The sequence below is a fragment of the Eurosta solidaginis genome, chromosome 2 (assembly GCF_040869045.1).
Source record: "Eurosta solidaginis isolate ZX-2024a chromosome 2, ASM4086904v1, whole genome shotgun sequence".
NCBI lineage: Eukaryota > Metazoa > Arthropoda > Insecta > Diptera > Tephritidae > Eurosta > Eurosta solidaginis.
Genome location: NC_090320.1, coordinates 258,601,199 through 258,618,776, shown reverse-complemented (window position 1 = coordinate 258,618,776; position 17,578 = coordinate 258,601,199). Strand labels below are relative to the sequence as shown.

General features: G+C 36.5%; 1 protein-coding gene across 3 annotated transcripts in view; it reads right to left on the bottom strand.

The window, feature by feature from the left end:
• Positions 1-4,411: 4,411 nt before the first annotated feature.
• Positions 4,412-17,578, bottom strand: part of Atet (ABC transporter expressed in trachea) — a 162,446-nt gene continuing 149,279 nt past the window's right edge. For all 3 annotated transcript variants that reach the window (XM_067767709.1, XM_067767708.1, XM_067767707.1), the window contains 4 exons: positions 13,573-14,966; positions 13,391-13,491; positions 7,556-7,844; positions 4,412-7,479 (listed from right to left, as the gene is read on the bottom strand). In XM_067767709.1, coding sequence (XP_067623810.1) covers positions 7,268-7,479; positions 7,556-7,844; positions 13,391-13,491; positions 13,573-14,966 — 1,996 coding nt within the window. In that variant the 3' untranslated portion in view covers positions 4,412-7,267. The remainder of the gene's footprint in view (positions 7,480-7,555; positions 7,845-13,390; positions 13,492-13,572; positions 14,967-17,578) is intronic.

The window sequence follows — 17,578 nt, the reverse complement described above, 5'->3', positions numbered from 1 at the left end:
ACAAATACGATTTTTTGAAATATTTCGATCCACGCGTTACCTAGCGCCGATTTTTTTTTCATAGGTCGCTTTCTATTCATGTATGTATTATGTGTTTCAAATATGAGCGAAATTGGACCACAAATACGATTTTTTGAATATCTCGATCCTTGCGACATCTAGCGGCGATGTTTTTCACAGCCTTTTTCTATTTATGTATGTATTATATGTTCCAGCTATTAGCCAAATCGGACCAAAAATATAATTTTTTTAATATCTCGATCCTTGCGCCACCTAGCGGCGATTTTTTTCACAGCCGTTTTCCCTCATTCATACCTTTAATTTGATACCCATATCGTTCAAACACATTCTAGAGTCACCTTTACGGCGATATCACGAAAGGGCGTCCACTTATATAATTATGGCCAAATCCCTTTTGAAATACTCTTTAATACCTTCCATGTCATACAAACACATTCCAGGGTTACCCTAGATTCATTTTCCTACATGGTGATTTTCTCTTATTTTGTCTCCAAAGTTCTCAGCTGAGTATGCAATATTCGGTTACACCCGAACTTAGCCTTCCTTACCTGTTGTACATTACGTTTTAAGCAAAGAGAAATCTTGATCTTGTTTCTTTATTGCCAATAGATTAATATTCAATTCAAACACAACGGTTTTTCGTGAAGCTCTAGACTTTAAAAATGAAAAGCTTTTTCTTGTAAAAGCTTTTTATGAAATAAACGTAAAATTACTGCAAAAAGCTTCATACAATGATTGCGAAGTGGTGCTTTTAGGCTCGTTTAATGAGAAGCATAAATGAAATCAGCAGCGGGGACGGTGCGTATGAGTGATATGAATAATTTGTAAGTACCCTGTAGGAAATTACTTGTTCAGAACAAGAAATCGATAGTGTATGTTTTTATATTTTATATTAGCAAAAGTATATTTAATAAATAGGCGGCCGCCTTGGTGTGATGCCAGCGTGCTCCGCCTATCACACCGGAAATCCGGAGTTCACGCCACGGTCAAAGCAACATCAAACTTTTAAAAACAAATTTATTCAAAGAGAAGCTCGGCCTAAAACTCAATTAAAACTTTTTAAGTCATACGTGCCGTTTGAAGAACATTTTGTACTCCAGTCGGATTTAAATTGTTTAATTACTTGGTGTAATGCCAATTGTACGCCGCTAAACATAGAAAAATGTAAATTTATGTGTTTTTCACGTGGGAACTTACAGCCAGCTGCTTACACAGTTAAAGTTACAATGAATTTAATACTTAGTTTCAATCCTCATATTAATGCCATACTTAAATAAAGCGAGCGGATTTTTAGTATTTGTGAAGATATGAGTTTAGCGATCCTTACGTTACAAAAACCTTTTTTACAGCAGTGGTGAGGCCGATATTATAACATGGATCGATAATTTGGAATCCGCATTATCAAGATCATGTTGATAGGCTAGAATCAATTCAAAAGCAGTTTTTACTTTTCACCTTGGGAAATCTCAAACGGGACTATTCGTATAATTTTCCTCCTTACACTAGTCCGTTAAAACTAATGCTAACGTTTTACAAGACGGTGCACCACGTAATTTCTTTTAAATCAAAAATTATCAAAGGTGGTATCAAAAGACGCGTCTCATCCTCCGTTTTAAGAATCCGAAAGCGGAAATCAAAAAATTTTATTTCTGTCGAAGTTATTTAGAAAAAAGCGTAAAATGACCCCGAGAGGGTCGGAAATATGGGGTCCGTGCCATATTTTTTTTTTGCATAGAAAACCTCTGCCTCTGCGTTGGCGGCCTTCGGCCGCGCTTATAAAAAATTACCCTGGGTGGGTCCGACACCGGTTTGGTGATCAAAACTAAATGCGCGCAGAACACCTTTCTGCATTAGTGTATGTGTGTGTACAACAAATCTGACAAAAAACAACAACCACACGAAAATTAGAACCGATTTTTTGCTTATATCTTTTGACAGAAATAAAAATTTTAATTTTCGCTTGCGGATTCTAAAAACGGAGAAACGAGATGCGTCTTTTGATATCACCTTTGATAATTTTTGATAAAAATTAGGTGGTGCACCGTCTTGTAAAACGTACCAAACTAATTAATCTTCTTAGCTTTGCAACTCGTAGAGAAATGCTAGGAGTAATATTTATGGCTAAATTGTTAAATGGATCGATTTCAAGCCCATTTCTTTTGAACGAAGTAAACTTGGATGTTCCATGCCGAGTTTCAAGGCATTATAGATCTATAATTCTTAAGCAATGCAGAGGCAATTCCCAACTACACGAACCTTTTCTGTGTTTGCGTGAAGATTATAACTCTCACTCGAGAATAATTGATGTTTCCGACTCGCTCTTTGCGATGAAAAAACGGTTCTATCTTCTCTTAATAATTAAAAAATCATACCTATACTTTTAATCTATTGTTAGTCTGTGTATCTATATTTCTCAATTGATGAGTTTCTCTGTAGCTGAGCAGGGTTAGATCTCGACGCTTAAGAAGCCACTGCCTCTCAAAGAAATTATAAATTACAAACATAAATTAGAGTTTTTTTCAAAACAACCCATTTGAACTGACTTGAAATTGTTAAATCGATGTTTACTTTACGAGTATGGTGATGGCAGCGTGCTCCGCCTATCACACCGTATGCCCTGGGTTCAACTCCCGGGCAAAGCAACATCAAAATTTTAGAAATAAGATTTTTCAATTAGAAGAAAATTTTTCTAAGCGGGGTCGCCCCTCGGCAGTGTCTGGCAAGCGCTCCGATTGTATTTCTGCCATGAAAAGCTCTCAGTGAAAACTCATCTGCCTTGCAGATGCCGTTAGGAGTCGGCACAAAACATGTAGGTCCCGTCCGGCCAATTTGTAGGGAAAAATCAAGAGGAGCACGACGCAAATTGGAAGAGAAGCTCGGCCTTAGATCTCTTCGGAGGTTATCGCGCCTTACATTTATTTTTTTTTTTTTATTTTTTTATTATTTTAGGACTATTGGGGTTTTTACAATAGCCGTGTTTTTTTTTACATGCGTATACGTTTACGTTTGCGCGTAAAAAAACGCCTATCCTCGCTTAGATAATGCTTAGGAGACCTATCTAGCGGCAGTGGTTAAACAACTAGCAACAGCACAGGGTGTACCGAAAAGCGGAGACACAACCATCTGCTGTATGGCTGTGTATAACATATATCGGGAGCGTAACGTTTCCTGGTTTAGAAAATTCTACCTCGCAAAATCCTGCAAAATGTTAAAAAATTCTGCATAGGTAAAATCCTGGTTTTCTAAAATTTTGCTTTTCCAAAATCCTGGTTTTCCAAAATTCTGCTTTTGCTAAATCCGGTTTGACAAATTCTGCTTTTAGTGTACTTACCCTTTAGATAAACTTTCTGAACAACGAAATGAACCGACATACGTAGCGAAAGTATTCAAACTCATACACAGCGAAATCAAATAAACTTTATTCGTAATATGTTTTTATATATGTGGGTGTGTATGTATGTAAAAATTTTAGTCTAGTAAATTGAAATATTTTTTGCAACTCTCTTCAAATAACTTGGTTGATTTAATTCATTCCTTTTTTTTAATAAATCTTGGTAGTTGCTTGTTTTTTTTTAATTATGTTTCTTTTCTTTCTTATTATTTCTCCATTTTCCCTTCTTTGTATTTGAGTTTTCGCATAAAAAAGCTCCTTTTGTAAATTTTATACGAGTTTATAAAATTGTGAGGTACTTTCACCTACAATGACTTTTAGTCTACGATGTATAACGGTATTTCTAGTTCCAGCAATTCGTCAATGAAAATGTGTACATACATACATATGTATGTCATATGGGTGGAATAATAAAATAAAAAATAATGTGTACACAGTGTTGTATTTAAATGTAATATACAATTACTTTGAAAAGTAATGCGCACTTTCAAAGTAATGACATGCCCGCTTTAACATTTTTTATATTACATTTAAATACAGAATTTTCTAATTCGGAATTCTGAGAAGCAGGATTTTAAAAAAGCATGATTTTAAAAAGCAGGATTTTGCTTTCTGGATTTTGCAAAAACAGGATTTCGTTACCAACCCCATATATCTAAATCAGTTGCGATGAATAGTGGACACGCATAGAATACATAGAATTAGTGAAGAGGGTGAAACATAGACACATATTTCAGTTACATCTGAGTATAATGCGTATTAAAATTTAGTAGTACTAATTTTATGCGCAGCAATTTCAGAGGTCTATTTAAAGTTTATCGCTTCGCAGTCCATATAAAGTTTAAGCGCAAACGTATATAGATGACAAAAAACACAGTTAATATTTGTTTCCACACTATCTTCAGTTTTATAAGAATAAAATATTCCCACATCAAATTTCACTTTCTCATGGAACCTTACCGTATAAAAACATTGTTTGCTTGAGTTTTTTTTGTGGAATATTTAATTTTTATTTATCTACAATTTAATATTTTCTATATTACTATATTTGAAACTATTTACATGCTAGTTTATCTTAAAGAAGTATTTCATTCCCATACAAAAGTTATAGTGATGTAGTAAAAAAATCAAATAAAAGTAAAGCACTATACCTAAGAAGAATGCAGATATGCATCTAAAGAATATCATTACATTACTTTTAATCACACTGAAGCTGATTATTATAATTGAGTTATATTTACAATCAGTATGCATAATGACGCAATAAAACCAGATAGGTGAAGTTAATATTACAAAATGGAGTCGCATTTGACACTACTCGCGATCATACTTATAAATATTGCTTTCTGAGTTAGGCGCAGCATTGCTTTTTTCAGTATTATACACAACTACTACATAACTGCCTTTCTGCCATATGAAGTAACGTAAAATCCCTGCCGTCTGTATTACCTTCGGTCGAAGTGTTTATTTCCTTTTCCTGAGAGGAAATGGAAAAGTTTTGGTCAACGAAACTGAATGACTGGATCTTCAGAGTATCAAATGCTGCATGACTAAGGAATGTGGAAACATACTGCTGCTACTGTCAATGAGATGATTAGAGATCTAGAACAATATCATGAAAGTGCGAATGAGTATCCTGTAGTACGAAAATTCGGTATTGATGGTATACGGTCCCAAGACCCAACATTTATCTACATATATAAACCAAGCATTGAGGTAGGCTTATTGAACAGAAAGAGGTGGGTGGTATAAAAGTGTATAATCGACCCATTAAATTTTACCATTCCTTTCATTCTTCCGTGAATCTTCCCGCTTTTCTCGTCTCGCAGGTGCTTGTTGTTGTTGTTGTAGCAGTGCTTCGCCCCATCAAATTGATGCGACTAATAACAAATTGTCATCAAAGTCCTCTAAAGGGAGTCCAAGGAAACTTGCTGTTTCAACAGAGTGTAGTATTATGCATGGTGCCGCCTTATGTCAATACGTTTGTAGTACTATGCAGCATGCTCTACTACGCCAATGCACTTTCTATGCAGACCACACATATTGCATTCACATTACAATATCGACCTAAATCATATATGTAATACTCCTATATTGCTAATAGAAAATGCTCGCAATGTGTTTTGAATTCGAAATCAAAACAAGACAGTCTATACAATTTTTGTGATTGTAGCAGCATAAATGTGACAAAACAAAATTTAAATTTAGGTACATTCGATTATTTAATACAAAAACAAAAACATTTAAACCGCAATATATCGGCACTCTGATGTTTGGGAATGTACCTAGCCTTTTGTAACAATATAGGAGTATTACATATATGACCTAAATACATTTCGTTTACCCCATCGCAGCGGGAGTTCAACATCACTTACTAATGCCGACAGCAAGACCTGTATCCGGTTACATTTCTACAGCCGCATTGACCAATTCGTTAATAGCGTGACCGCGTGTCAATGACAATTCGTCAATGCGCCTGCCAAAATATTTCTACAGTTATAATTTGTTAAACTAGGTCTAACTAATATGCTGAATCAGTATGTAAATGTTAAGAATGTAGTGTATTAGTGTTAGTGTAAATACGTATGTGTAGAATAGATAATTTTGTATAAAAGGAAAGACAATTCTAAAATAAACACAATCGCATTTTAACGCTACACATCGGCGTTTCAACTAATCCCTGTTTTTACATATTACAAGGGGTGGACCATAATGAGAGGGAGGTTAAAGGCGTTGGTTGCATATTGAAGAGATGGTTGGTACCATGTGGGGACAAATTGCAAGTAGGATATACATTTTGTAAGTCGGGATTGATTCTGGATAGGTAAGAGTTTAACCTGCTACAGTATCCAGATCGAAGTTGAGCTAGAGTGGCGCGCATTTCCCTAAGGAGAGTGCTTTCCTCCTCTGATAGTTCTTGGTATTCTTATCTGAGTATCGGATTTGCCGCGCAATTTTTGGCATAGGGGTCAGACGCCTGTTTGTGGATATTACTGAGGACCTGCTTAAGCTTTTGTGCTTCATACGGCTGTGTTCTCAGGTGCCGCATTTCCTCATAATGGTTACGGAGATGACCCCTTAAGCTCCTGGGCGGCATAGTCCATACCCCATTTAATTTTTTGCTTCTTGCTCGTGCTCTTGTCCAAGTCTGACTCTCAGTATTACTTCTAATCTTCCTATTTATCTCTATTGACTAATATATCTCAAACCGTTACTCTTATTCCTACTTTTACTTTCACTCTACATCTTTGTTCTCTTTACTATCCCATTTTCTTTCAACTTCCTCAACTTATTCTCCCCAATTCTTTTTTTCTTGTCTCTTTTCTTGAATGTCGCCGTTTCCAGTGGGAGAATATATCCAGTTTGGCTTTTTTCCGCACCTTACATTACAAAGTTCGTAAAAAAATAACAAAATATTACCAAGAATTTACTCTACTACTTTAAAATTTATGACCGGACTATGAGGTTCGTCAAATTTTTGTTGTTGTGCTACTGACTTCACCTGCTGGGTTTTATGGCGTCATGGTATGCATAATAATTACTTAAATAGTCCGTTTTATTATTACATATGTAGTATTTGAATTTAAAATTAAAAAAAAAAACTTTATATATCTCATAACATATTTGATTACAAATAAGAAAGAAACAACTAAACTTAAAAAAAAAAACCATTTAACGTGTGATTTCAAATAAACTGAAATCAGCGTGAAATGCCCGTGAAACTTTTTTACTTTTGTAAATTTTTTGTTAAATATTTATAAGTATATAAATAAAGTTCATACAATTAAATCCCTAAAAGCTATTCCTTTTTGCCTTAGAACATAATTTTGCATTTTTTCTTCACCATGCCCCTCTTTAACGTATCACATGTAACTTCCAGCGCAGCACAAAGTATGCAATTACACGCAGCGCTACAAATGTCGCTGTCAACGCTGTGGCATCAATCCAATATTCCGCGGTGTTCATTGACATCTCTTCTAGGAATTTCTTTGGACTACGGTAATGGCAATACATTTCACTACATTCCAATTTGGCGCGATCCATGCCATAAATGGAGACCATAGCACCTGATTTTTAAAGAAAGCAAAAAGTTTGAATACAAAATTTAGTAAGTATTAAAAAACAAAAAAATCCACTACTCACCTTCAAATCCATAACGCACGTAACTAACGTAGGTCACCCATTTCAAATAACCTGGTATTGTATCGAAACGTACAAAGAATCCAGAGAATAATATGGTTGGTATTGTTGTAACTGGGCCAAGAAAAACACCAGTTTCAATATTCAAACCAGCCCCAATGAGCAAACCAAGCGATTGTGCCACCAATGATGTAAGCACACAAATGAAAACAAACATGCATAGGCGCGTCCATTCCATGGGTTGCGAGGTCAAATAGTATACCACAATCACATACACGCTAGAGAAAAAGATCTGTAAGACAAAATAAAAAGACGATTTTTTATGTGTTTTAAAGTATTTCAATATAACTTGTAGGTCAATTGTTTGTACGGCTGGTACATAAACAGCATGAACATAAAAGTAGTATAAGGTGACCATAGAGCTTCTTAGGCATACTTGCGTAAAGTAGCCAGGGATATTAGTTAGCCGTTCCTCAGCATCAAACTGTAACGGGTTGATTTCGAAGATCGCTAAGATATGTAGTTGACTTCATGAAAAAACATAATATCCGAATAGCTGGGATATAGGATATGAAGCTTACCGCAAAGTCTGCTTTTCAAACTTGATGCGGCTATAACGACCACAGAAAGCCATAACTCTATAATGCATCGTCAAGAAATATCTGTAATGTCGGTTGATGCAAATTTGGTAATCATATTTAAGTGCTTCTAAAGAATTTTGATTACAGCTTAAAACGCTGTGAAGTCTATAGTGGGAGATCCCAAAAAGACAGTTTATAAAATGAATCGAAATGTTCCAATTGAGTTAACGCTATTTCAATGCTCATCACGATTTTTGCCATTCTAACCCGAAAACTCTCGGCAGATGTGAGATGCTGGCGAATCAAATAGTAGAATGACTTTGTGCACACGTGTGACATTTGCATGGCTCGGCAGATATCACCATCACTAGCGCAGGACTTGTCAAGCTCGCCAACTAGATATCACGCTAATAAACAATTTGATAACACTATGATATAAAATCGATAGCTTTTCGATAAGAAATATATAATCTTCCTTTCGTTGGCTTGATTTGCTCTCTGATTTCGCTGATATTTTTCTGACATTACGCTACAGTGTAGTTCCTACACTTGCAGATATAAGAAATAAGGTAGCCTTTTTTACATATAAAAGAGGCTTATTTATGACATAACTATCAGGTTGGCTATTCTCTATCCTTAGGGCAACAAGGCTCAAAAATATTTAAAAGGTTGTAAAGCTTCTGCACAAGAAAGCTTACACTCTAAGTACTTAAGTATTTCCTTTATAAAAGGGGACCAGAAGAAACGAAAAATATCTCTACACAAAGAGTGAGTGTGGAAGAAAAATGTTTATATTTTAGTTCCTATACAATTTTTTAGTGCTTATCTTCAAATTAGTATATCAAACTTTAGCAGGATTACGTCTTTGTTTGAAGAGACATTTTTGATTTCCTCTGGTTCATTTTTTTACCAGGAAGTCGAGGGCTGAGCTTGTCATAGCGGTTAATACAAATCCAAAAAACGTAATGTCGAACACAGAAACAACAACACAAAGGTAATTATTGACAAAGGTAATTATCGCTCCTTTTTCCCTTAATAGCTTTACTTTTACGGCACAAGTAGTCGCCTTTACGGAGATCAGGCTAAAGCCTGATAATTTCAATTCTGAGGTATTTTCAAATAAATATGCTGTTTATCGGCGTGACCGCATTTCTAGAGCGGGAGGTGTCCTTATTGCTGTTGATTCTAACCACTCATCTGAGTTGATTTTGCTGAACAATATCTCTCATATCGAATTCATAGCAGTATGGCTTTCATTCGGTACCTATAGCGTAATTGTTTGCAGTTCGTACATTCCACCGTGTTCGGATATGGATGTTTATGCTAATCATAGCTCAGCCATCTGCGATTTGCATTCGCAGTTAGGTGATAATGATCGACTTGTTTTTGTTGGTGATTTTAACTTGCCAGCAGTTAATTGGGTTAATATGAGTGATTCAAACTTTTTAAATCCCACTGCTCAACACGATTTTCTCAATTGCCTGTTAGATTCATCTCTTCTTCAGATTAACAACGTTCCAAATAGTAATAGTAGAAACAAAATGCTGGATTTAATATTTGTGGATGGCTCGGTGGGTACTGCCCTTACTCAAGTTCCACCTTTATCCCTTCGAGAATACCCTCTGCACCATACGCTTGAGATATCACTTGATATCAGTCTACCTCCCCACTTGATATCAGGATCGACCCCTTTCTACATGTTTCTACAAAGCGAATTTCATTATGCTTAATGATCTGTTGGCTTCCCATAATTGGTCGGATCTCTATCTATGCATGCACTGATTTCGATTCGGCAATCTCCATATTTTACAGTACACTTGAGTGCTTCTTTGATACCTGTATTCCTACTCGCTATACCCTGTTATCGAATAAGCCGACATGGTTTTCAAGGCAACTTATCAGACTTAATAACATCAAATCTAGGCTTTATAAGAGATTCAAGAAAACTGGAACATCTACAAACTTCACCAAATACCTAATAGCTCGTTCTAACTTTCACCGTCTTAATCAGCTTTGTTATAAATATTACTTAAGTTGTTGTAAAGCTAAATTTTTTGAAAATCCAAAAAAGTTTTACAGTTTCGTAAATTCAAAACGGAAAACTTCTGAGTATCCTTCCTCATTAACCTTTGGATGTAAAAAAGCTTGCACTGATGACGACGTTGCTGAACTATTTTCTGAGTTCTTTAAATTCACGTATTCATCCATTGGTTTTCATTCCGGTCAATACCCCTATCGCTTAGATAGCTCGAATTAAATTAGGAATCTTGCTATTGATGGTAATATTATTCTTCAGTCTTCAATCTTTGAAGTCTAACTTTTCTCCGGACCAGATGGTGTTCCTAGTTGTGTGCTTAAATACTGCGCTGAAAACACATATGAGCCTATTTTTAAATTATTTGAGCTATCTGCGTCATTCCCGTCACTATGGAAACAGTCGTTTATTATACCCCTATATAAAAAGGTAGTAGGTCAAAAGTTGAGAACAACAGGGGTATTGCTAAACTTTCGGCTATTCCTAAAATTTGATTTACTTATTCATAAGCTTGATTTACTGGGCTTTCCGTTTGACCTATTAATGTGGCTGAAAAGCTATCTTTCTAACCGGACCCAAAAAGTCTTGTTTAAGTGCAATCTTTCGGAATCGTTTGGAGTTTCCTCCGGTGTACCTCAGGGAAGTCATCTAGGCCCTTTGCTCTTTACCCTATTCACAAACGACTTGCCACAGATAATATTACATTCCCATATTATAATGTATGCGGATGATGTAAAACTTTTCTACACTTACTGTCCTACCGATTTGAGTTCCTTGGGTAATTTTCAGGCCGACTTAGATTCGTTCCATTGTTGATGCACAACAAATTTACTAGCTTTAAATTACTCTAAATGTAAGCATATGACATTTCACCGAGTGAAACCAGTTTTGAAACCGTCTGTAATAGATGGTACGCCTTTGGAGCGTATATCTATTGTAAATGATCTAGGTGTTCTTTTTGATCCGAAACTGAGTTTCAACAAAGCGTTGGGTGCACTTTGGTTCGTTATAAGATGAGCTAAAGAGTTCGATGATCCGTACCACACTAAGATTCTTTACACATCGCTGGTCCGTCCAATACTCGAGTATTGCTCATGTGTTTGGTGCCCTGTTTCTCAAAATCATATAAAGCGTCTTGAGTCAGTTCAAAATCCATTTTTGATATTCGCATTACGTGGCCTTAACTGGGACTCAAGTCTCCACCTTTCACCATACAGAAATATACTTCTTCTTCTTATTAGCTTGCCCACTCTGAAAAACCGGAGAATATTACTGGGGGTAATGTTTATCCATAAGCTCATTATTGTAGAAATTGATTCTGCTGAACTTCTCAGCCGATTGATTTTTGCCGTTCCTCCTAGGGTTTCCAGAAACAATGTTTCTTTTTATTTACCCCTTTGTCGTCGAAACTTTGCTAAAAATAATCCTCTGCTTATCTGGTGCTCCCATTACAATGACTTGTATAGCTGTATCAGTCTTGAATGTACTTTCGCCACTATACGTAATGCAATACTCGCCTATCTAAACTAAGAGATACAAGGCAATTTATTTTTTAAAAAGCTGGAATCATTATTTCTTCCGTAGAAAACAGGCACGATATCGTATAAGGATGCATTGGATAAATCGATACTTCAACCAGTTCGCGCGTTCCGCCTACTGGGCATCCGGCTCCTTTATGAGCACGTCGCGTCAGCCCCTTATGGGGACCAAGCTCCTTTCTGAGCACCTCGCGTAAGCTCCCTTCTGAGCTCCTCACGATGACCCGATATAAGTGTTCCCATATTAATCCTTAATAACATTACTTTCTGAATAATAGGAATTGTAATGCCTATAATTATATACAATTTACTTTAAATTTTTAGCAGTCGACCGCTTTGTTTTTGAGTCGACTATAATTTTAAATAAATAAAATAAAATATAAAGAAAGTACTTTAAAATTTTGTATCCCCGTTTTATATTCACCTTTTGTTGCATTGTCAGAACTTTATGTAAGCTTTCATGTTTCTGGCTCAATCAGAGTTACTTAAAAATCGATAACACGATTCCAGAATTATAAACGGGCTTTTAAAGACCTCATATTATCTCAATCCCTGTGCCATCTAGAAAGCTCTTTTATCCTATATATTTTAGTTTAATAAAGCTCGAAGTTTCGTTCAAAGTTTCAGATATATTGGTTATTGGGAAGTTCCTTCAACCTCGAACGAAAAATTTCGAAGTTCGCAAGCTCTTTAGAACTTTCACTATCCCCGGACCGCCTAGTAAAGTTTTTTTCCATATTGTATTGTTAACTTGTTCTCAAGTACGTTCTTAGTTTCAAAAATCTAGATCTATGGGAAGTTGCTCAAATAGCGGTCACGAGATTCCACATTTTGTAAATGGACTTTCTTAATATCTTTAAATATCTCGATCCCTGTCCCATATTGAAAACTCTTTCACCCTAAATATTACAACCTAATAAAGTTAAAATTTTCGTTCAAAGCATCAGGTCTCTGGGTTATGGGGGAAGTTTCTTAAAACTCGAAAACAAAAAATAAAGTTTGCATTTTTTTTTTAAACTTTCACGGTCCCTCGATCGTCTAACAAATTTTGTTTCTTTTATGTTGCATTGTCAGGGTTCAGACCCTAAGTAAGTTCTAAGTTTCAAAAATCTAGTTTTACGAGAAGTTACTCAAATAGCCGTCCTAAGATTTCACATGTTGTAAATGGACTTTTTAAATTACTCTTTATATCTTAATCACTGTCCATATAGAAAACTTTTTTACTCTAAACATTACAACGTTATAAAACGCAAATCTTCATTCAACGTTTCGTATATCTAAGTTGTCGGGATGTTCCTTAAAAATCAAAAGAAAAATGTCCGAACTCGGAAGTTGTTTAGAATTTTCACGATCCCTGGACCAGCAAAGTTTTTTTTCCCTCGATAGAAAAATTTCCAAATTCGGTCGTTTTTTTTTAGAATTCTCACGATCCCTTGACCAGAAAAGTATTCTTCCCTCATGTTTAACTGTCATAGGTTTTCAATGTGCGTTAAAAATTTCAAGACTAGCTTTCCGGCAAGTTGCTCTTGAATGGATTGCAAGATTCTCCAATTTAATATGGAAATCGACCAAGGAACATCTAACAAACCTAATATAATGGAAGTAAAAAGCAATTTTTTCTGGTCACCTTAGTTGAATGTTACACTTGGCTACAAAATGTATTTTCCGCCTTCACGCTCCTCACCTGAAAGGGCAAATCTGCCATTGTCTTAGCAAAATAGAATGCTTTCAATGAGTACCAATAATTTAGATGCTCTCGTACGAATACCGACATCTCTGTTGGAACTGAAAATAGTACAAAAATAATTTATTTATGTACAATAACAAGATTCAATAATTTATGACTGCTTGAATTTAAATGCTTACAGGTCAATATAGTTGGCATCATCGCCGTAAACATTGTAAAGAGCGTAGTAAAAAATAAACAACCCGCATTGCTCATTACCTTCGACGCCTCGTTTCCCACATCATAATAGATCATACCAATAATAGCACCAACAATGATATGCGAAGCTAAACGCATCTGAGTCAGCATACGATCACGCATTATTGTGACAAATGAACGCTTTAATAGAATCCAAAACTGTGTCCAACCACTTGTGGGGAAGCCTGAACTATTTGGTAGCATCAGAATGCTTTCATGAGAATCTAATAATGACGTGGTGCAACCAGCAGTAGCCGCTTTCTCTGTAGCACCCATCAAAGCAGTCTTTCCATTACCTTTCGAACTTAAACTACAACTATCCTCTTGACCATTAAAAGGCATACCAATGCTAATGGAGTTTCCATTGCCATTTGTTGGAGTGCTAGGAATGTTCAAATTGATAACGCTACTGTCAGACTGTTGTGATTGTTGTGAATGCTGCTTCACCAACGACGGTTGATTGTTGTCGGAACTTTGCTCACACAATTGTGATTTGGCTATTAAACAGCTCGTTGGCTCATCTATTCTGCATTTTTCATCCTGCAAATTGAGTGTTGTCATTGTAATAATTGTTTGTGTTGTTGTGGAGCTGGTGCAACCATTACCACCATCACTCTTAGCTGTATCATTTGTTACGCAAAGCATTCCATCCAAATCCATGACATAGTCCTTTTGACTGAATTTCTTGCAGTGACCAGTTTTAACAGCCGCCACTAATTTTTGCACAGATTCGCCATATTCACCGCAGGCTACCTCCAGCACATAATCGGCTGGATTATGATATGAAGGGCATTTGTAGCCTAACGATGCAAGGAATGGCACTAAACCGCGTACACGTCCTTCGAACATGCATTGACCTTCGGCGAGCATATACAAATGATCGAACTTCTCGAAGAGGCGAGCTGACGGTTGGTGTATGGTACAAACGATAGTACGTCCGCCGCGTGCTAATGATTTGAGCAATGAAATTAATTGAAAACATGTTGAACTATCTAGGCCGGATGTGGGTTCATCGAAGAACATAACTGGTGGATTGTTGACTAATTCGAGTGCTATAGAGAGGCGTTTACGTTGTCCGCCCGATAGATTGCAAGTTTTCGTATTGCTGGACTCTTTTAGTCCAATTGTATCGAGTATCTCATCGACTACCACTTTCTTTGCAGCCAAATCCATATCTTTACCTAATTTTAGATTAGCTGAAATCATCATAGATTCCACGACCGTCAGATTGCCAATAAGTATATCATCTTGCATTATGTAGCAGGAAAGTTTACGAAATCGTCGTAGATTACGCGTTTTTCTGTTAATCAACACCGAACCGCTCAGCTGGGCTGTTCTGCAAAGAAGACAAGGAGTATTAGTTATACGTGAAGCATTTTAGACAGAGAGAGAGAGTAAAGAAGAGATGAAACACGCTCACTTAACTTAGTGGAACTCGGAGCTAGTCTTTTTGCTTAGAAGCCGCCTGAACGCTTTCAAGCTGTTTCTTTTTTCCCTACAACTACAATCCCAATTCATTCTCTCCAACACATACCAACGCTAAAAGAAAGTGAGAGCTGAGTGAAAAATCTATTTCTTCCGATCTTGTGGTTACATTATTTATAGCACCTATGCGTGAATCTAGTATCGTTTGAAAACCAACGGCTCGTGTTTACGTCTTTTTATTATGAGAATGCCAGTAACTGAAGACTCAAGTATACGTTCCGTGTCAAAACTGGCAAACACGATTTCATATCCTAAAGGGTTAACGCTCGCATGTACATATTTCATACATAGAGCAATAGTAAGCTAAGTCAAATATCAAATATTTTGAACTAGTACGTATTATCGGGTTCCTCAATGCAGTACCTACTGATGTGTTTACTGTATTCAAATTTCTGGCAACTAGTCACCCAGAGACGGCTAACTAAAATTAAAAAATTTTTCTTAACATCGCGACTTTTTGAGCTGATAGCTGCTTTGATCTAGCTGTTCGATATGTTTCCTAGACTCATAGAATATATCTTTGAATATATACATTAGGACACATTATGGTTCAATAGCTGCGGCCGACAAAGATTGTAACATTTATAGTAGCTGATTGGTTGAAAATGCTGACATAGCTGTTTGAAGAGACCCCGCCTCCCAGGGACTTAAGAAGACATCGCCGCAAGCATTATAAGAAAATACGGCACTTAAGAACTCATCCGTATGTAGAATAAAAGCACAAAAGTATCCTCTGTGGTATCTAAAAAAGGCGTAGAAACTCTATGCCAGGAATTGCCGGGCGAGCCCCGTGCGCAATGTCATATACCCTGAACTCGCAGTAGAGGAAAGCGACCTCCTCTGGAGCGTAGCACGGCTACAACAACAACACCAACAGGGGAAAATCAGAAAATATTTAAAGAATGTCTACAGCAAAATGTCAAAACCAAATAAACATAAATAGCGTCACTGTACTTGCGCAATATGAGCTCGTCTTGTAGAGGACAGCAAAATTAAATCTAATATTAACTTGTAGTGAAAGAAAAGGAGGAAAGAAGGATAAGAGAGGAAAATATGAAAATAAATAAAATCTGGATATTTAGTGCTTAGTGGCTTCTTATTATAAGTTCAACGTGGCGTATAAATGGAAGCCTTAGAAAATAGAAAAAAAATATATATACAGAAAAAATGCAGGTTTAAACAGCACACTGATATCCTTGGCAACGGCTTTTTTCCTTTTTATTTTAGCTACATATTTTAAACTATACAATTACTTGCAGCTTATTGAATTATGCTAATTTTCGAAGCGCTAAATCTGAAAAAGCGCACTGACCGCTTATTTTATTTAATATTATTTTTTTTTCACATTTTACCCCCATATCTCAGTCATGGCACTATTTAGAGCTTTTATTCGCAGCACTACCAAGCGGCCACCGTGGTGTGATGGTAGCGTGCTCCGCCTATCACACCGTATGCCCTGGGTTCAACTCCCGGGCAAAGCAACATCAAAATTTTAGAAATAAGACTTTTCAATTAGAAGAAAATTTTTCTAAGCGGGGTCGCCCCTCGGCAGTGTCTGGCAAGCGCTCCGATTGTATTTCTGCCATGAAAAGCTCTCAGTGTAAACTCATCTGCCTTGCAGATGCCGTTCGGAGTCGGCATAAAACATGTAGGTCCCGTCCGGCCAATTTGTAGGGAAAAATCAAGAGGAGCACGACGCAAATTGGAAGAGAAGCTCGGCCTTAGATCTCTTCGGAGGTTATCGCGCCTTACATTTATTTTATTTATTTATCGTCATATCTGCGTTAAACTCATACATCTCATCATAGTACCTCCTTCGATATTCGCCGTCGGCATCACGAACAGCACCATATATCTTCCGGAGAACTTTTATTTCGAACACTCCAAGAGTCATCTCATCTTCGCTCGACACCGTTCATGATTCCGAGCCATACATCAGTACACCAGTATGATGAGCGACTCGTAGGTCGTGATTGTTGTTTGTCGAGAGAGAACTTTACTTTTCAATTGCCTACTCGGTCCAAATTAGCACATGTTGGGAAGAGATATTCTCCGTTTGATATCAAAGCTGTATACACACAGTATATTAACTTTGACAACATAACGGTTGATCGTAACGGCACAAACGAATCGAGATAAATATAGATTTCCTTCCATATACCAAAATGTCCAGGATGAAAAAAGGAATTGGTTTAGCCATGTCCGTCCATCCGTCTGTCTGCGCACATGTAAACTTGAGTAAATATTGAAATATCTTATTACAATTTGATATCTGAATTCCTTGGTATTCATCTCCCATGAGTAAAATCGGATAATAAACACGCTCACTTTTTACTTATATAACATTTTGGAAAACACAAAAACCTGATTATTTAGTAAACAACACACTTAGAATGTTGAAATTTGATGTGCGGAGTGATATTGAGACTTTGAAAATTTGTTTGAAATTTTTCTAAGCGGAGT